The 21,718-nt window shown below is 36.4% G+C and overlaps 2 protein-coding genes across 4 annotated transcripts; one reads left to right on the forward strand and one right to left on the reverse strand.

Annotated features, from left to right (window-relative positions):
• Window positions 1-622: 622 nt before the first annotated feature.
• LOC147532035 (phospholipase D alpha 1-like) lies at window positions 623-5,903 on the forward strand. 3 transcript variants are annotated; one of them, XM_086649364.1, is made up of 4 exons: window positions 623-881; window positions 975-1,104; window positions 2,700-4,599; window positions 5,371-5,903. In XM_086649364.1, the coding sequence occupies exons 2-4, from the start codon at window positions 997-999 to the stop codon at window positions 5,802-5,804; spliced, it is 2,442 nt and encodes an 813-aa protein (XP_086505490.1). In that variant the 5' UTR covers window positions 623-881; window positions 975-996; the 3' UTR covers window positions 5,805-5,903. The 3 variants fall into 3 exon arrangements, with proteins under 3 accessions (XP_086505490.1, XP_086505491.1, XP_086505492.1); XM_086649365.1 differs by having other exon boundaries at window positions 990-1,104; XM_086649366.1 differs by having other exon boundaries at window positions 681-859; window positions 990-1,104.
• Window positions 5,904-12,884: 6,981 nt separating this feature from the next.
• On the reverse strand, window positions 12,885-14,146 carry LOC147532036 (pathogen-associated molecular patterns-induced protein A70-like). Its single transcript, XM_086647508.1, has one exon. It carries the CDS (start codon window positions 13,854-13,856, stop codon window positions 13,089-13,091), a length of 768 nt encoding a protein of 255 aa, XP_086503634.1. The 5' UTR covers window positions 13,857-14,146; the 3' UTR covers window positions 12,885-13,088.
• Window positions 14,147-21,718: the final 7,572 nt, after the last annotated feature.

Consider the following 21,718-nt stretch of genomic DNA (forward strand, 5'->3'; position numbering starts at 1 on the left):
TGTCCGTGGGCAAATAGTCCAAAATAAAAAATAAATTGAGTTTAAGGTCCAAACTTTATATAAAATAGATAAAAAGTCAATTTTTTGAAATATTTATTTTTGTTTCGTACAAATGTACCATTATTGTGTTGATTGTTCAGTGGATGTGTAAGAACATGTTTGTTTTGTACGTAACACAAACCAAATTACGTGGAGTTCAACAGTGAAATGTATAGAGTTATTTACGCTTTGTTTAATGTAATAAGATAACTATGTCATGCAAAATGATTTTTTTTAATAAATCTCAAAGAAAAATATATGCAAAATGATTTGTTTAGTACACTTCAAAATTTATATTCTTTTTGAATTTTTGACATATCTTGATTTAATTGTGGACTTATTGTGCTATTAATGTTCGACCAATACTTCAAACATTCGTTGTATTTACAATTCATAGATTAATATCTATAAAACATTTTCTACATCAATGTCCTCTAAGATCTATTCCTTCAACAAAAACAAAAAAAAAAAACAAAAAAAAATCTATCTATCTATCTATAGCCGCCATTATTTAGACTAAGAAAAAACATGGGCATTTCATCAAAAAAAAAAGAAAAAACATGGGCGTAACAAATGTCTTCTCATTCTTCATCTCGGCAGACCCTAAAAAGTTGATTTTCTTGATTTCATGTGCTTCATCGCGTCGCGTCTTTACAGGTGTCTTCCTCTCGACATAATCCAACCCTTTTGTCTCTTCTATATAACTCTCTCTAAAAGTCCTAATTGTCTCCTCCCAACTTTCTCCCTCTAAAAATAAAATTTAAACAGCTCCTCTATATCTACTTCTCCTTCCCAACTCTATTTAAACTTAAAGTTTCAGGTCTCTCTCTCTCTCTCTCAATGTCTCTTTCTCTCTCTAGATTTTCTCTCTGTAAATTGATCGTAAATTGAATATCTTCATTTTGATCGATCATAAACGAAAATTTTGATTCGAGTTCAAATTTGTACAGGTAAAAAATGGCAATGATTCTGCTTCATGGAAATCTTCATGTAACTATCTTTGAAGCTAGGTCAGTAGCTAATCCTAACAGAGCAACAGGTGGAGCACCCAAGTTCTTCCGTAAGGTACGTATCGTTGTGACTCAATTTAGATAAATAAATCAATGCTTTTTTTTGCCTAGTTTTTAAGTGGTTTCTGCTACATAACTAATTTTATTTTAGGGTTTCCATTTTCTTGATCATAATCTTGGATGGACGGGAACTATAGTTTATTGACCCTAGTTTTAATGGTAATTTCTTTCTCCACAATTGAAAAAGGGAAATGCTAAATGTACAAAGAATCTTTGACAAAATTCTCGATAAAATGTCATTTCAACGGTCCCGATCAAAGTCAAACTTTGAAAAGCTTTGATCAATTTTTGTCTTTTAGTGAAAAAGAGTCATTAAGTCACAAATTTTATCAAGGATCTTGTACATGTAACACTCCCGATTGAAAAAAGAGTGAAATCCTTATCGATTTTGCTTATGTGTTTGTTGGGATTCTATGGTTAGGGTTATACATAACTTGGTTCAGTCGAAGATCTCCCTGTAATCTCGAGATCAATAATGAGATTTATTAATAGTCACCACAAATATCTTCAAATATCTTGAACTCTGGTTGATTGTCGGATCACGTCTCTTGATCCCTCATGTAAATTACTCACCTATGTCTTTATAATATGAAATAGTTCTTTTACTTGGATTTGATTAAAACTACAAATCTTATATAATAATGTGAAAAGTGATTATAATAATACTTATGTGGTTAGTCTTCTAATAAAATAATAATAATTTTGAAAGTGATTACTGATATTAGGTAAACCTAAAACACTTAAGGAGGGAAGGTCCTTTTTGGGTTCTGATCAACTGAATTATATTTATCTGATCAATGTTTACCGGTTCCTTCTTTTCAATAACATATTCCCTACCTTTTCTATTTTAATCTATAGTGGGGTCTTTTGGACTGGATTTATGACAAAATAGATTGACGTTTAACAAAAGAAGTTAGTTGGGTTTTTGGGTCATAGTTTTGTTGGACTTTAGGCCTGTTCTTGTTAAATTTTGCCAGTTATCGTGCTTATCGCATATTTGGTGTATCAATGTCATTGTAATGACTATCGCATATCGTAACCAATTTTCAAAAAAAAAAAAGGAAAATGACCTTTTGCCCCGCCACTCTCCCGGCCGAGTAGTGACCAGGGTACGTGGCCTGGCAGGATTTAGAGAGGCATTCTATCTCTAGATCCTGCCAGGCCATGTGCCCGGTCGGGATGTGGCCGGCATTCTATCTCGACCATTTGACAAATATCTTGACTCAAATGAGTTTTTACAATTTTCTTTGGTAGAAAGCACAATTTAAAAAAAGCCTCTGTGTCGTTTGATTATGAAAACAGAAAGCATATTAAAATCGCAAGTTCTGCTAGAAACCTCATAGTAGTCATTGTAAATGTGCATTATGATCAAATCTTGAACATGTCATTAACAATAATACTCCGTAAAAGATGTTTGAGAACATAATTCACAAACTGTTTTTGTTGTTAATGTTTCTACGTTAGATTTTGAGCTCTCTTTTTGTTGTTCTTAACACCACCCATGTCCTGCCGAAATATTTGTTACGTGAATTACTTGACTGTTAGACCTGCCTTAACATTTTTATTTGTCACCTGCAATTTCATTTACAGCTTGTGGAAAACATTGAGGAGACATTTGGAATTGGACAAGGTGCTTCAAGACTTTATGCCACAATCGATCTAGAAAAAGCTAGAGTTGGGCGGACGCGAATTCTTAGGGATGAACCTTGCAACCCACGTTGGTTCGAGTCCTTTCACATCTATTGTGCCCATATGGCTTCTAACGTCATCTTCACAATCAAAGATGATGATCCTATTGGAGCAACACTATTAGGAAGAGCTAATTTTCCTGTCCATGAAATCTTAAATGGAGAAGAAGTAGACAGATGGCTTGAAATTTTGGACGAAAAGCAGAATCCGGTACATGGAGGTTGTCAAATCCATGTGAAGCTCCAATACTTTGATGTTTCTTTAGACAGGAATTGGTCTTTGGGAATTAGGAGTTCTAAATTTCCTGGTGTCCCTTATACATTCTTCGCACAGAGACAAGGTTGCAGAGTTTCTTTATACCAAGATGCTCATGTCCCGGATAACTTCATTCCTAAAATTCCTCTTGCTGGAGGTAAGTATTACGAACCACACAGATGCTGGGAAGATATCTTTGATGCTATCAGTAATGCCAAACATTTGATTTATATTACTGGGTGGTCTATATACACTAAAATTACCTTGATAAGAGACTCGAGGAGACAAAAACCTGGAGGAGATATTACTCTCGGTGAGTTGCTTAAGAAAAAGGCTAATGAAGGTGTTGCAGTTCTAATGCTTGTTTGGGATGACAGAACATCTGTGGGTCTGTTAAAGAAAGATGGATTGATGGCTACGCATGATGAAGACACCGCAGATTATTTCCGTAATTCAGAAGTACACTGTGTTCTTTGCCCCCGTAATCCAGATGATGGTGGAAGCATTGTCCAGGATTTAGAGATATCCACCATGTTCACTCATCACCAAAAAATTGTCGTGGTGGATGCTGAGATGCCCAATGCCGGATCAGAAAAGAGAAGAATTGCAAGCTTTGTTGGTGGTATTGATCTTTGTGATGGAAGATACGATACACAGTTTCATTCACTTTTTAGGACATTGGACACTGCCCATCATAACGATTTCCATCAGCCCAACTTCACCGGTAGTTCAATTGCTAAAGGTGGGCCAAGGGAGCCTTGGCACGATATTCACTCTAGACTAGAAGGACCCATCGCTTGGGATGTGTTATTCAACTTCGAGCAGAGATGGAGGAAGCAAGGTGGTAAAGACATATTGGTTAACTTAAGAGAGCTTTCCGACATTGTAATTCCTCCCTCGCCTGTTACTTTCTCTGAAGACCCTGAAACTTGGAACGTTCAGTTATTCAGATCTATTGATGGTGGTGCAGCTTTTGGATTCCCCGATACACCTGAAGAAGCAGCTCGAGCAGGTCTTGTTAGTGGTAAAGACAATATTATCGATCGAAGTATTCAAGATGCTTATATAAACGCCATTCGAAGAGCAAAAGACTTCATCTACATTGAAAATCAGTACTTCTTAGGAAGTTCATATTGTTGGAAGGAGGACTGCATCAAGCCCGAGGAAATTGGTGCTTTACATGTTATCCCGAAGGAACTCTCCCTAAAGATTGTGAGCAAGATTGCAGCAGGTGAGAGATTCACTGTTTATGTCGTGGTTCCGATGTGGCCAGAGGGTATCCCAGAGAGTGGATCAGTTCAAGCTATATTAGACTGGCAGAGGAGGACATTAGAGATGATGTACAGAGACATTACTCAAGCACTTAAAGCTAAGGGACTTGAAGCAAACCCAAAAGACTACTTAACATTCTTTTGTCTCGGAAATCGCGAGGTGAAAAGAGAAGGAGAATATGTACCCTCAGAAAAACCAGATCATGATACAGATTATAGTAGAGCTCAGGAGGCTCGTCGCTTCATGATCTATGTTCATTCTAAGATGATGATAGGTATGCCCCACTAATTTTGTTTGTTTTGAGAAGTTCAATGTATACAACTTTATTTGCCTCTTGAAACCTGATTAAGTTGGCTAGTTGATGTATAGCCCGTCGTAATCACCTTGATTGAGGCATCAACCGTACCCACTGAGCCTAGTATATCTTGACATGGGGCTGGCCTACAACATCTAGACTCCTAGTCATATCAACCTAATAGCCTATCTAGTGTGTAAGACCGTTTTGTACCTTCAAACTTAGGTCCACATTGGACCTCTTCTGAGCTATTGTAGACTAAGTGCAACACACTGAGACATCCAAGTCCGCGCTGGTAGTAATGCCATTTTTATGGGTTCAACTATGTTAAATCGTATTGGGTAGTGTTCGTCGACTAGATTCACTAAGGCGGTGCTTGTATTTTACCAAATTCAGACTTGAGATCTGAATTCACTCTAGTAAGATTTGAAAATGTTTTCTTGTCTACTTTGTGCGTCTGACTGACTTTGGCTGATATTGGGTCCATTTGCGTCGCACATAAAATAACTAATGAAGTTTGAATCAAGATCGCATACCTGAAATAACCATAAACCAATATTGTTCTCTTGATCAAAACATATTCGACCTGGAAAATTCAAACTCAGACAAGTCAGATACAGGTGAGTCTGATTCATAAAATAAAAAAGCCAACACCTCATAATTATGCAGTTCTTTTTGTTGATGTTTCAATGTGCTTAAGCTTAATTATCAAATACTCAGTTCTCGGCTAAGTGTGCCTCCTTTCTGCAGTTGACGATGAATACATAATCATTGGATCCGCCAACATAAACCAAAGATCAATGGATGGTGCTAGAGACTCAGAGATAGCTATGGGAGCTTATCAACCATATCACCTTGCTAACAGAGAACCACCCAGGGGCGAAATCCATGGATTTCGTATGGCATTATGGTATGAACATCTTGGCATGTTAGACGAGTATTTTCTCCAACCCAACAGCGAGGAATGTGTCCACAAGGTGAACAGGATCGCTGACAAGTACTGGGACATGTACTCAAGCGAAACTCTTGAGCACGACCTGCCTGGTCACCTTCTCAGTTACCCAATTGCAGTCAGTTATGATGGAAATGTTACTGAGCTTCCAGGAACTGAGTTCTTCCCTGATACAAAAGCTCGAATTCTGGGTACCAAATCTGACTTCCTTCCTCCTATACTTACATCATAGGTATTTATGTTGTATTAGTACTATACTGTGTGTTGCAAACTGATCTTCCCGTTTTTTTTTCCTTAAGAGTGGTGGTAATAAAGTAAACAGATTCCTGTATTTGAATATAGGTAATGTTCTAAGAGAACTAGAGATTCACCTAGCTTACGTGTTTGTCAGACTTTTGATGTCTGACTTGTGTGAAGATTTGCTTTAGGTTAATTTGTTGTTCACTTGAGTAAGACTATGGAGAGTCAGATGCAGATTTCCAGAGAAAGAACAGACACAATCTTAGGTGGTGTTTGTTTTTAGAAAAATCCTAAAAAAGAGAAAAAAAAAAACTATGTAGCCTCTAGACAAAAATCTTACGTGGCTTGATATGACTCCTGTTTTTGACTATTCTTCCACTAAATCACAAATCGCAGCAGGACACGTATCACTTTTACCTCGAAAGTAGTTTTTCTTGTTTCCTGTGGTTGTTACTCCTATTTCACTCATCTTGGTCTGACTATTGCATGATTTGTTTGGATGAGGGCCTACTATTGTCATTTTAGGTTATTTGATATTAGGGTCATGGCATATTGGGAAAAAAGATATTGGTCAAGGGCAAAAGGACACCACCCTCGTTTTATAAATGGCAAAAAGAAAAACTACTGGGAGGAAAATTACGGAAGGAAAATTGAAAACGACACATGAATCCTACCTATAAATCCAAATTGCTTCTTCTTCAACCCTCTCCAATCCAAACAATGTGATTTTTCCTCTAGATTTTGGTGTCGTCCAACAAATTGTTATATGTTTTTACTGGTTTTATATGTAGTTTTTTTTTTTGTTGAAACGTTTTATATGTAGTTATTGTTTGGTTTTGGTTGAAAAAAACAGTAGTTACTTCATTTTGTTGTTGAAGGTGAGTTTTAGTGATAACAAGTAGTAGTTTGTGTCATTCAACAAAAGTAAAAGCTATAGTTTGGTAAAAATAATTGGTTGAGTACAAGCTACAACAGTTTGCCTAGTCCAAATTGTTGTTTGTAATGGATAACCGGTTGTTTGTTCATTATTTTTTTCGTTTGCCATACCTAAAATTTGGGAATAATAGGAAACCTTACCCAATTTGAAATAACCATTTTTGTAAAAGTGTAACTTTACTTCGAAGTCAACGTGAAAAACATTTTTGAAAATTTCTAATCAAATCATAGTTTGCTCTCAACAATTTCGTATATTTCTGAACAAAATTGTTTTTGCTCAAAAATTGGTTTGAACAAATGTTTTGCATTTGACAAAGATTGACACTAACATTTCCGCTAAAGTATTTTTGGATTTGTCTTGTGAATAAAGAAAAGGTTTCCGCACTTTTGTTTTGCTTCCGAACAGAAACATTTAGACTACTGTATTTTTTAATTTGTCTTTTGCAAAAATTAGAATGTTATGCATATTATTTTTTGTATTTGACAAACTCATTAACGAACACACAATATTTTGGCTAATGCACTACGTATGTTAGAAACATTTTATAACGAGTCAAGGAAATTGTATGTGTTGTCAACATTTTATAACAAGTTAGGACGTTATTACATATGTTGTCAACAGTTGGAACAATACAATTATATATGTTGTCAATATAAAAGGGTCAAAAGAGAATTATGAGAAAAATAAGACTGTTTTTGTTTTTTTTTTTTGAAGAAAATGCATTAAAACTTTAAATTAGCTACAATAACTAAAGTAGAAAAACTAAATTACAGAAATGAGGAATTGCATAATATAACTTCGATTTGTAAAGCCTTCTTCATTTTGTATCTTACACGTCTGACAGCTCATCTTGAGAATGATACGAAATTTGATCTTGGGAGTCATCCTGGTTGATTGAAAGATGAAACTTGCACCTAACTTCCTGTAACATTGAAGATGGATTAAACAGACACCTAAAGTTCCAAGAAGAAACGAAGATGTCTGCAAGGAGGAACTAAAATATGATTCCGAGTTATCCCGCCAGTATTCTCCAAACAAAGAGACCATATCCGCTCGAGTTCTACTGAGTAGAAACAAGTCAGACGCCTGGTAATTTGGAACGTCGTCATAGCATAAGTATAAATATAAAGTTAATCCAACAAATAATCGCAATTGAATTGTGAAAAAGGGTGGAAGTGAAAATGTTAAGCAATTTGGGTAATGAGTTAAATCTATTTGACCAAACACAAAAGTAATGGACAAAAAGTGAGCTGAGAGATGAGAAGCAAAAAGTGGGCGACAAAGGTGGGAATTAATATCCGAAATGTAATATCCTCCATGGTCGAAAGGTAAGCTAATATTAACATTAGAGTTCTTAGAAGACAATAGGTCTGAATAAAGACCGAAATGGCCAACCACTGGCCGACCGTCGGTTAGCAACTGATTTTAATGGAGGAGGGGTGGATTGCAGGTCAACTCGGATGTTAGCCAACAGTGAGATTTATGAAGACTGAACGAATAAGAAACAAAATTCCAAGAAGAGTACACGTGACTGCTTAATAAGCCTAGATTTGATAGAAAGATGAAGTGGTTTTGGCCTATGTCGATGAATGATATGACTAAAGTGTTTTAGGTTATATCTGCTTACTAAAAATATGAGTGAAGTATTTCTAGAGTTCTAACTGACCAGATCCTGCTTAATAAAAATATGAGTAAAGTACTTCTAGAGTTCTAACTGACCAGATCCAATAAACAAAATTGGACGAGAAGTAGAATCACATTCTCAGATTCAATCGAACGAAGTCGATTGAAGTTATAGACTGCAAGTACTTAATAGAGTATAAAATCAGATAACCTAAAAGAAATAAACCAAGTTAGATAGACTTCCCTCTAGGTCAGAATAGTAGATCTATTGGGGATTGAAAGTGGATTAGGAATTTTTTTTTTTTCCGTCTTTGATGTGATAAAATTCCTCTGTGAAACAATAGATCCTTCAATGCTTAGTTAAGTCCAGACAAAGATGAAAGGTACAGCTGGCTATTTTGGTCTCAAGTTGGACATGTCCAAAGCGTTTGACAGAATCGAATGTAGTTTTCTTATGGACATCATGAGAAATTTGGGCTACGCCGATCATTGGATCAAGATGATTCATACTTGTATCTCTACATCTTCTATGTCAGTTCTTGTTAATGGTCGGCCGGGAAATGCTTTCTATCCTTCTAGGGGTATTAGACAAGGCGATCCGCTCTCCCCTTTCCTCTTTACGCTTGCCATGGAAGGTCTTAGTCGTAAACTGACGTCGAATAATAGCCAAGATAGATTTATGGGTTTTCCGACCAACAACTCGGATCTTGAGATATCCCATCTCCTTTTCGCTGACGATTGCATCATCTTCGGCAAGAACACAATCGATAACATCCACAACCTCAAGAAGATTCTTCTAGATTTCTGTGAGACCTCCGGCCAAATGATAAATTACACCAAATCCAACATCTTCTACTCTAAGAATTCGCATCCTAAATTCAAACGTCTCATTATGCGTGCCCTTAAAGTCAAATATGCCTCCACTTCTGAGAAATATCTGGGAGCCCAACTCTTTATTGGAGCTCAAAAAACAAAAGTTTTCAATGATATCTTCGATCAAATCAAGAATAAACTCAATAAATGGAATCACTCCTTTCTTTCCCAAGCTGGTCGCACCGTGGTCATCTCGGCCATAGTTGCAGTCGTACCCCGATACCAGATGCAATGTTTTGCTATTCCTAAAGGAGTTAGCAAACGCATCAAGTCCGTTCAACGGAACTTCTGGTGGGGTAAGTCGAAGGGTATATGCACCAAAGCATGGTCATATATTTGCCTGCCAAAGAATTTTGGAGGTCTAGGGATCCATCTGCCAGATCTAGACAACACCGCTTTACTCTCTAAAATGGCTTGGAGGCTCAAAACTGAACCAGAAGCTCTTTGGGCTAAATTCCTCAAAGCTAAATACTTCCCTCACTCTGAGAAACCGGGTCCAGCGAAATCCCATCATTCCTGGAGTTAGAAGACTATCAGGAAACACTACAATCTCATTGAAGATTTAGCCACCTGGGAAGTGCACTCAGGTAATGATATTAACATTTGGAATGATAATTGGATCCCAGATATCAACGGACCAGTGCCGAACAACAATAATTCTAGTTTGAACAAGGTGGCCCAACTTATTACTAATAACAATTGGAATAACGAAGTCCTCAACGCCAATTTTGATGCCACGACTCAAACTCTAATCAAAGCTATCCCTGTGAATAGTGAAGGCAAAGATCAGCTCAAATGGAAGCTTACCAAATCGGGTAAATTCACTGTTGCTTCGATGTACCAACACCTTAGCACTAATAATATCATCCAAAATCTTAATACTCAGAACTGGAAGTTCATCTGGTCTCTTCCAACCATTCCGCGTATTAAAATCTTCATTTGGAAAATATGTACTAAAGCCCTCCCGGTTAGAGAAAGAATCGGAAAATACATCGACAATAACACTACTTGCCCAAATTGTATGAACACTGAATCTATTGAACATGCTCTTTTACACTGTGCAATGGCAAAAAACATCTGGTTTAATTTCAATATTATATCTGAGAACATTACATCGATCTCAGATTGGATCTTCTCATGGGAAGAAAACGCTGATCTTTGTTACACTAGTGAGAATATTCATTTTGCGAGTATTCTGTGGATGTTATGGAAAGTGAGATGTGACCACTGTTTCCAGCATGAAATAAATGATCTTCATCAGATCATCAGAATGATAAAAACTTTTCCGAAAAGCAACAAAAAACCTGAGAAAAACAAACAAAACCACACAAAAAAATGGCAACCACCAGTAAATCAGTACATTAAAATTAACGTTGATGCATCTTTTATGAATGTAATATTTAATACGGAAATTAGCTTAATTGCTCATAATGCAGAGTCTAAATTCATAGAAGCTCAAGTGAAATCCTCGAGAGCAAGAAATAGCGAAGAAAGTGAAGCTATGGCTATCTTATATGGCATGGAATGGGCGAAAGAACAGAATCACAAGTCAATTATAATAGAAAGTGACAACATAAATCTCATCAACCATATACATAATAAACATCACTCAGTGCACTGGCAATCTTTAATCCATATCAGGAAAATACGAGAAATCAGGAAAGAATTCGATGCGGCTCAATTCAAATACACCAGAAGGGAACTCAACTCGCAAGCAGACAAGCTAGCAAAATGGGCAAGAAAGAAGAATAGAAGCAAAAAGTGGAAGAATGTCCCTTGTATTTTAGTTGATAAATATTGTAATAACATTTTAATTAATTAATGCAAAGTAAGTTCAACAAAAAAAAAATAGTTAAGTCCAGACGACTTTCCTAGATTTCCTTGACTAAGCTGATAATCGGTTGGTATTAGGGTTTTCTGTTTTGCTTCTGCTTCTTCCTCGATTGGTAGTAGATTGTGCAGTCTTGCTAGAGGAAGAGTTTGATTGTTGTTCGTTAAGAGATTTTTTTGTCGGGTGCTATGTGTTGTTCGTTCTTATGATAGTCTCTCGTGAGAAGTTTGAGAAGATTTCTTGTGAAGTGTTTGCTATAAACTGTGAATTTGAATGAGTCTACTAGATTGTGGTTGGATTGTTGCTGGATTGAGGATGTAGGTTATATAGACCTAGTGTTTTTGGAGTTTGATTCGGTTGCTGGATATGAATTTGTTGATAGAGTAAAATTATAGTTGGCAGTGGAAAGCAAAGACGGAAAATCGCGAGATTCCCTTCAAGACTGTCTTGTCGTATGTTGTCAACCGTTTAAAAGATATTCAAAATAGATTTTTTTAGTTTAATTTTTTTGAATGAATTTTTTTTCTTATTTAGGTTCGGATTTTAGACTTTTCATACATCCTTTCTATAAAAAAAAAAAATGTAAACTTCTTACGCCCAAGTTTACTAGAGTGCCTTTTTTTTTAAATACCAGTTAGTGACCTGGACGGCTAAACTAGAATCAAACTATATTGTAAACAACCACTGTTTTTTTGATATTTTCTTTTTTGTCTTCTTCCAATAGATCCACCAAATATGTGCCGCCCCAACACGGCCTCAAACAAAACAATGGTGTGCCTGGCAAAATCATGGCTTCCAAAATATGTCGTGTCCCGGCATGTTGGCCACCACCCACCAGCTGCGGGGATACATCCAAGTAGCCTCACTATTGGCCCACACCTACGACTGAAGTCTGAAATAAAAGGAAGTCAAGATATAACTTCACCTTCAAATTTTCACAATAATATAAGAGCACTTAAATGTGTCTGTCTCATGGCGCCCCTCCTTTTTTTTACTCTTCTGTCACTTATAACATATTTCATAGTAGGGTTCAAGGACATAGATTCAAGCCAGGTCGAGTCTCCTCCCACTGCTCCAATCCATGAATCCACGGACGACTCCAATCTGTGTGTCCTGGGACTGCTCCGACCCGTGAGCTTCTGCCTTGTCCGAGACGACTGCTCCAACCCGTGAGCTACAGACTGCCTCGGACTGGCCCAATCTGCGTGTCCTCGGACTGCTCCAGTCCGTGTGCCCTCAAACTGCTCCAATCCATGAGCTCTGCCTTGTCTGAGACGACTGCTCCAACCCATGAGCTACAGACTGCCTCGGGCTGCTCCAATCTGCGTGTCCTTGGACTACTCCAATCCGTGTGTCCTCAGACTGCTCCAATCCATGAGTTTCGGACTGCCTTGTCCGAGACGACTGCTCCAATCCGTGATCAACGGACTGCCTTGTCCGAAACCTACGGGAGTGCCAAGAGAGGAGTGGGGTAATAGCAAAAGCACAGTGTGCCTATAGAGGCACACCACTTAAATTACCACCACCATGAGTCCATGACCATGACCATGTGCAATACCAACCACACCATTATCACCCACCCATCTCCCCCCGCCCATACAACTACTCCTACTAAATTCCAAATTGGAATCCAATAAAGACCATAACTAATACATATTTACTAAAATACCCTTCCATTTATACCCCTCTCTTTTGGAAAATATGGGCAATTAACGTCATTATCTTCTTCGTCTTCTACCTCCAGAAAACAACCACCATGAAATGAATGAACTCCATGAAAGATTAATATCAGAAATTCAGAACTTAAATGTCAAAAGTACCCTTGACTTTCAGTTTAAATTGCAGAGTTACATATATAACAACAATGTCTAAATCAAAAAAACAAAAGTTACAGTAGCAGTAGTAGTAGATCTACAAAGCAAAACCCATCTCCATTAAAACATTAAAAAGAAAAAAAAATAATTGAAGGAAAAAAGTACCTACTAGTAAAGATGATGATGATGGAAACCCTACTACTTTGAATCTCTGTTTAGGGTTTCTTTGTAACGCAAAATAGAATCAAGTCTCTGTAACTTCAACTGTTTCCTGAAGTTATTAATGAAATCATCTGCTTTTGCATCAACTTCTTCATCATCACCAAATGTCTGTAAATCACTAGATTTTTTCTTACCTTCTTTAACAGTTGATGGTCTAACTTGAACTTGAACAATATCTTCTTCCTCAAAATGAGAAAAAGCTGATTTTGTACTAGCTGATTTCTTCATCTTCTTTGATAACTTTACTGGAATATCACCTGATGCTGGTATTGTATCAGATTTTGTTCTTTCTACATGATGATGGTAAATCTCATCTAGGGTTTTCTCATTAACAACATCTTCTTTTTCTTCTTTGGGTACTTCTTCTTCATCATCATCTTCATCTTCTTGGGTAATAAATGGAACTCTAAGTTGTTTTATTTGATGGGTTTCTGGTTCTGGTGGTGGATTTAAGATTGTGGTAGTGATTGAAGGAAATGGGTTTAAATCTTCGGATCTAAATTTACTAAACTTAAAAGATTTGATGCGTTCTAATGTGGATGGAGTTCGAACAAGTTGGGGATGACGTTTATGTTCTTCATTTTGTTGTTGGTTTTCTTGGTAATGGGGTTTGTTTTGATTTCCAAGTCCAGATGCAATAGCTATAGTTCCAATCATGAGATTTAAGAAGATGAAGAGAACAGTTGGAGTAAACCAACTATTCATAGTAGCCCAAATTGCAGCAGGGAGAGATTCTTCAAGCATTTTGGGATTTAGGGTTAGATTTCTTCTAGCAGCTACCTACTGTAGATGATATTTTACTTGGTTTGGGACTTTGGGTACTCTCTTTCTCTCTAGATCTCTTTTGGTGGGATGGAGTAAGTCATAATAAATGAGATACTTTTGTTTTGTAGAGAATGAGAGAGAGATGAAGTTTTGTGGTTCACAGAGGGCAAAAACAGAAGTATGTGAGTGGGTATTATATCATAGAAGTATTGGTCTATTTTAACTTTTAGGGACTCTTTGGAAGTAATGTTGTCAAATTGTTGCCCGTTAATATATAGATTCATGACAAAGTCTCCCAATGTTATTCTTTTGAGAGCAAATATGGTCTAGTGAAGTTCCTACGTGTACCACTCTCAAATATGTTAAATCAAAGTGTATTTTTTCTTTTAGGATTATCTATAGTACTCCGAAGTTAGAAGTCCTTTCAACCAAAAAAAAAAATTGACGTTGGGACGGGAGAGTCCACAGACCACTGGTGAATCTCAAACATGTACCTTTGCTTCGGGTCTACCATTTTCTTTTCTTTTTCTTCTTCGAACTGAAAAATTTTGATTTACGAAAGTAGTCATGTAGAGACTCATCCGGTAATATTCGAGATATTTAGTTAAGAAATGGAGAGACGATAAGGACTTTTCTTCTCTCATTTCTTTGATTTAATGGTAGATGATTTCTTTGATTTAATGGTAGATGAATGGTAGAGTTTCACTTTTCCAAGTTGGGTTTTTAATTTAACCCTACTCCATCATCAAACTTAAGAAACCCCTCATTCATAATTATAATTATGTTATCCATCAAACTTTAATTATTAATTATTTTTGTTAGTTGACCTTTTTTTTCTGCAAGATTGTTAGTTGACTGATGATATGAATGGAAGATTTTTCTATGCGTCCATACTTTGTGACCGACTTCTTATATCATAGTATTGATCAATATTTTGTCATTTAGGGACTGCTTGGAAGCATTGTTGTCAAATTTTTGCAGTTTTAAGTGATCTCCCTTATTGGCGCCTCTCCGTTATTGGTGCACTCTATTTTTTATTTTTGGTTAAGGCGCCTATTATCAAAGAAGTTATACCCCTGCTTTAACCTAACAGTAACCTAACATCGTTAGGTTATCGTTATCTTCTATTGATCTATCTGTTGAGCGCACCCTTGTTCATCTAGCTTCATCTTCTTCATTATCTCACTCTCTCCATAAACCCAACTTTCGTTGAATCTTTCTCATTACTTTTGATTACTTTTTAAAAATGTATCGTCTTTGTCTTTCTCAAAATCGGTCACTCTCTTTCTCTATAAGCAAGAAACAGAACAAAACCTATTTTGCCTTAGATTTTAAAAATAATTTTTTTTTTCACAAAACCTTTCTCAAAGTCCAATCTCTTGCTTGGGGTCTGTTAAGAAGTTTTTTAAATCAATTCTTTTGGTAATCTCGTTAGGTGAAGAGTATATCAGAAGAAATAAGTCGACAACAGTGGAGTCAAACCGTATTACTCAACCAAATTCGGTTCGGGTGTATTTCCAAGGAATGAAATTTCGGTTTCGGTGGGTCTAAAAGTGGAAACGTTTCGGTCTGTGTGGAAATTTTACAATTTTGCCGAAATGTTAGAAATATGATGCAATTGTGCATAACAAGTCTCTTTAACCATAATTAAGCATAAAAAGATTTAATCTTCATGTTAATAATAGTTTATTAAGATAGAATTGTAAATTACTTTCATTTTGTTACATAAGACATTAATACCAAAATGATCTCCTACCCCCTCATCACCGTCTTAGTTTGGACGTACATTGATGATACATAAATTGGTCATCCATTGACTAATGTGCAAATATGATCCAGTGAAGTTCCTACATGTACCACTCTCAAATATGTTAAATCACAAGTGTTCTTCTTCTTTTAGGATTATCTATAGACTATAGTAGTGTGAAGTTGGGAGTCTTCGGGTAAATCTCACACATGTACCTTCGGGTCTACGGTTTTCTTTTCTTTTTCTTCTTCAGATTGGACAACTTTGATTTACAAAAGTAGTTATGTAGAGGCTTATCGGGTAATAGCGAGATATTTAGTTAAGAAATTGAGAGATTTCTATACGGTAATGACTTTTCTTCTCACATTCCTTTGATTTAACGGTAGATGAATTGTAGAGTTTCACTTTTTCATGGATAATCAAAACTAAAAAAACCCCTCACTCATCATTATAATAATGTTATCCATTAATTTTAATTATTTTTATTAGTTGACTGGTTTGGCAAGATTGTTAGTTGAATGTTGATATAAATGGAGAGTTTTTCTTTGCTTTCATACTTTGCGTCCGACTTCTTATATCGTAGGTATTGGCTTATATTTTGTCATTTAGGGACCCGTTTGGGAGTATCGTTGTCAAATTTTGTTCCTTAAAAGAATTTAAGACAAAGAGAGAGTTTTATGTAGTGTTATTGGTGCCCTCCATTTTTGTATTTTTTGTTAAGGCGCCTATCATCAAAGAAGTTATACCCTTGCTTTGACCTAACAATAACCTAACATCGTTAGGTTACCTCTATCTTCTATTGATCTATTCGTTGGGTGCACCATTGTTCATCTTGCTTTATCATTATCTCACTCTCCCTATAAATCTAACTTTCGTTGAATCTTTCTCATTTATGATTATTTTTTCAAAATCTATCATCTTTGTCTTCCTAAAATCGGCCACTCTCTTTCTCTATAAGTAAGAAACAGAACAAAACCTATTTTGTCTTAGATTTTGAAAATAAAAATTTCGTACACAAATATTTATTAAAGTCCAATCTCTTGTTTATATCTTGGTAATCTTGTCCGGGTGAAGAGTATATCAGAAGAAACAAGCAGATTAACCGATTTAAGGTAAACATTAAACGTAATTTTTTTTTTACGACTGAATGTTTTGAAGTTTTTATTTGTGTTAAGACTGTTTCAATACCCTTTATAGGTTTTTCCGCAAAGATTTGAATGGATTTAAGGTTAAATTATTGTCACGTATTAGAAAAAGTTGGAACAAAACGATGTGAGTGTTCGAATTCTGTATAGTGTTACTGTTGTAAACCCAATTCACTTGTCTGAGTCGACAACTGTGGAGTCAAACCGCATTACTCAACCAAATTCGGTTTGGTGTATTATTTACAAGGAATGAAACTTCGGTTTCGGTAGGTCCAAAAGTGGAAACGTTACGGTCTATGTGGAAATTTTACAATTTTCAAAATATTAGAAATACGATGCAATTGTGCATAACAAGTCTCTTTAACCCTAAAGCATAAAAATATTTAATCTTCATTTAAACAATAGTTTATTAAGATAAAATAGTCAATTACTTTCATTTTGTTACATAAGACATTAATACCAAAATGATCTCCTACCCCCGTCATCATTTTCTTGGTTTGAACGTACATGAGATTCATTTCCAATAACATGGCAATATTCTGCCTATGACATTTGATTTCGGAGTCAATTCCAATATTGGCCAATGTATATCATGTATTGCTCCTGACGAATATCACGTAGTGGGGATATTAATGGTATACAACAAAACTTGGTTGCTGAGGCATAAACATTGATGGTCGTTCATCATTACTATTGCTCCAAGAAATATCACTTGGTTAGTTATATCCAAATGATGCAGATGAACAATCGTAACCATAAGAGCTATCATCGATATGTAGGGATTTACACCCTTCTACTAGTGTTTATAGCGGAAATATGACATCTAATGTCTACACTAGTATTCCCAGGATCACATGCAAAACTAGTAATTAATCTAATGGAGATAGTAGATTACCTTAATCGCTTTTCCCTCGAACTAGTTGAATTGATTGAAGAAGACCAAGAGCTTCAAGTGTAGCTCCTCTACTTGGGACACGAGCAATCAATTTGATCTCCCACCTGGTTGTATAGCTAGCACACCAATGGTGGTTGGATAGAAGAACACCTTCTTCTTTGACTAGATTGATAGTAATGGGAATTAGCTCACTTTCTCCTCTCTACTTGATGTGGTAGAGTAAGAAAGCTTAGAGAGAAATTCCACACCTTATTCTCTTCCCTAAGAGTGTTTATATAGAACCCTAATAAAAATCCACCTCCTTTTAGGTTTCCCAAAACACCCTTTAGAATAAGATTTAGGGAAATAGTCGAAAATAGCAACTATTGATATTTTCTCAATTCCCTAAGGAGGAGGTGTCCAAACACCACGAAAATTAGCAGATATAATGTTTATTATATCAGAAACTAACCCTCCAAAATTCAGCCCAATCCGAGTCCTAGAAGTACCCGAACCGGTCTAGGCCCAAAAACCCTATTTTTTGGCCTTTTTGTACTATCTTTGCCTAATTCCTTTTTAGGCCTATGAGATATGTTTATGGGACACTCCCATGATTATATCTCACTCCCACTAGTCATATCCTAGATCAATTTGACACTCTTATGTGTAACCCGTTGTAGGATCCGATCGAAGTTAGCCGCGAATTACTTCGTAATTCGACGATCGTAGTTGGTCTCTAGCTACAACTCTACGATCCCTAAATCAATCGGACTTGATGATCTTCCACATCAATTATCCTATCCGACATATTGCTCGCATTGCCATCTTGGTCGAAGGACATCTCCTTCAACTCCTTCAGACTCCCACTTGGACTTAGAACAAGTGCAATGCCTCGATTCCCGTGTCAATTTAGTATCCCATCTGATACGTCACGTCATTCAGACTTTCTTGATATCCGAGTACAACTGTAAAAGACAAATGATTAACTTTTAATCCGTTTGAGCGCGGCCACGCATTTTCAGTTGCTACTCATCAAGTGGCCTTGAGACACTTTGTACCTAATGTGATTAGGGTGACACAATCCATTCTTGCGCTCCCACTTAACTTCATGTCTATCCTGTCCTTCCCAGTATCCGCCTTTATAACCTCCTTTTACGGCGCGGCGTTTAACGGAACCAAAGTCGGGCATTCCTTACATAAGATGAGTGGAGCACTCATGTTTTGAGGAATCTCTCCAATTGTCTTTATGAGAAGTATTGACGTTCATCACGAGTGATGTACTTCTCATTTGAGGGTTATCCAGTGTATAAACCTTTTACACACCCACGTAGTCGAATAGAATATACCATTCCTATAGCCCATGAAACTGCGCTATCCCATCGACTCCCGTACTAGTCTTCGTGAGTCATTGTTGTCCATGCAATGACCTGGACCAGGGATTTGATAACTAATATTCCAAGTTCACTTAATAGGGTTTCATTCATCAGATCACGTATCTGACAAACCTATTCGGAATGTTTTATCATCAATGGACTGTCGTTTAAATACTAAACCAAATTTAGACGACTGGTGAAATAACTCTTATTATTTCTGATAACGAGAGTTGTAAATCTGAGCCTCTTCCGTAAAACTCCTTTTACCCACTCAATTTTACTTGTCGAGGTTTTAAAATTATACCTCATGCCTTAGACTGTGTATGAATCTCATACTATGTCTTAGGTGACAGTTTAGTTTGACTACCATGGTAGTCGGTTTTAAACTTTGCTTATTATCAATTAATTTGAAGATTGCTAACTTCAACCTCGATAATATCTAGTAACTTTTACTAGAGTTAAGGCTTTTAATTCTTTATGTAGTATTTGCAACAGTTCCCGGCTTAAAACACTTTTAGCCTACTTTCCTTCCATGTCTGGAAGTTTGCTACGATGACATGTTCAACTTTTGTACTACTTCATCCTTTAGCCTTCTAGGATGTACTAAGTAGTGTTTCGGTTTTCCAATCCGAATTCGGATGTTTAAATGCTAATCATGTCCAACATGATTGACTTTATGTTTTCGAACATAAATGTCTCTCTCATGCGTGCTAGCTCATCGGTGTCTTTTCAGACTCTGAGTTTTGCAACGCCCTCTGTCATGAGTTTTTGGGTCGAAATCTTTTAGACTTTCCGAGTCTTAGATTTTCTGTTTCGGATCTCAAGCATCTCAGCGTACTGAGTCTCTCTAATCCTATCATCCTTTTGATCTATGCTTATAGATCTTCAGATGCCCAAAATGGCATTTTATCCTTTTGTGTGTGGTCCTTTATTGAGTCAGTTCGTTACTGTTATACAACACCTTATGTCGTACTCAATCTTTTGTATGTACTCTGCATACGGACCCGGAAGGTTTGTTTCTCCCACTTACCTTCTTGAAACTCGTGATTCAAGATTTTCTTCATTCCTCAGGAATCAAACTTCTTTGATTGCCTTTTGAATCGAAGATTCTAACTCTTGCGTGCTTTTAATCTGTTGATAGATTTTTGAAGCATGCGTGTGGACATAACTTGATTGGAAGAATCTTTATTCTTCTTGTCTCGTTTCGGGAAACATGAATGTTTCCATCCTTCTCAGTTTTCTATTTTGGAAAACCAATTTAGGTCTTCTGTTGACTTAAATTATCAAGCTTCATGTCTTGACGAGATATGGATTCCACGATGATTTTGGCTTCTAGCCAAAATCTATAGTCAGTTTCCGTTTCTGCGCAGGTCTTTTATCTCTTCAGAAATAACCTTTATTTTCTGAGTCTTTGAGATTTGTCCTTTTAGGGCTTTTGAACAACAATTTGGAATTTTCTCAACTACTCTGAGATATTCCTTTAGAGACACTTTCACTTGTTTTGAGAGTTCTCCGGCGAATGACATTCGCTTTTGTGCGGTGGGTTTACAAGATCATATCTTTAACCTTTCCTTTTCCGAGGAGCCGCAGTTTGTTGCTCTTGGTCGAATTTAATCGTCTTGTACAAGTTTCATGATTGTTCTTCATGACTCTTCATGATTTTTCTCATGATCGAATTAAATCGACTTGTACTTTTCTCTTTTTCTCCCACTTATTCTTGTAATAATTAGTGCTAATTATTAGAAGAATACTATCATGAGCAACAAACACTTTGTTCTCTTGATTGGTTATGGAAGAAGCCCAAATTTCCTCTAAAGAAATTGCGTCAGACTTTAGCTAATTTTGTAATGCTTTTACAAGCTTAGCTGTTAGACGGACTTTGGTAAGTGTGAAAACAATCGTTTATAGAATATGTCCCAAAATATTCGGAAGACTGGCTTAAACCCATCTTTGATCGAATTATGCATAGCAATGTTCGATTACTCCCACTGAATCCACCATCCCTCAGATGTGTTCCATGGAGCGAGTTGAGGAACGTTTTCTCAACTCCTTTGATGGTTATTTAGTATTTGACTCAAGTTTTTATCACTCCAATCTAATCGGATGACTTAAACTCTCTTGTCAAAATGATTCTTTTACTTCGGTTTGTACTTTGTTTGAACCTTTCAAACATTCCGACTTATACTTTATGATTTATACGTTTCCATACTTCATGAAGTTGTCAGAGTACGTATTTGAAGTTTCTCTCGTTAGCTTCTGCAAGTAAACTTATAGGTCTGCATAACACTGTATGAGTCCTAATAGATTACCAGTCTCTATGCCTTTTGAAAAGGGTGACTTTGTCAATTCAGTCCTTAAGACCTAATTGACAATGCTGAAGTTTAATGAGTTTGAATCTCTTGATTTTTGCCATTATCAATGTTAACCTTCAGTTAATTTTACCACTGGTTTAAAACATCATATGTTTTTAGAAGAACAAAATAATCACTATTAAGTTCTAAGCTAGATCAGTGTCTAAAAGAAGACTTTGATCCCTTTCAGCATCCCTAGCATTACTGCTTCTGCTCCCTCTTGGATCTTTACTTCTTTTAGTCAAGTATGTAATTCCCTTAAGCTCCCACTGAGCCGCTCATCTGGTCTTAAATACCTGATGAAGGAATTTTATGATACTTGTTTTTAACTTTGTTAGCAAGGATACGAAA

The sequence above is a fragment of the Eschscholzia californica genome, unplaced genomic scaffold, assembly GCF_041429995.1.
Source record: "Eschscholzia californica isolate CP2 unplaced genomic scaffold, dmEscCali1.0.p SCAF_6, whole genome shotgun sequence".
Lineage (NCBI taxonomy): Eukaryota > Viridiplantae > Streptophyta > Magnoliopsida > Ranunculales > Papaveraceae > Eschscholzia > Eschscholzia californica.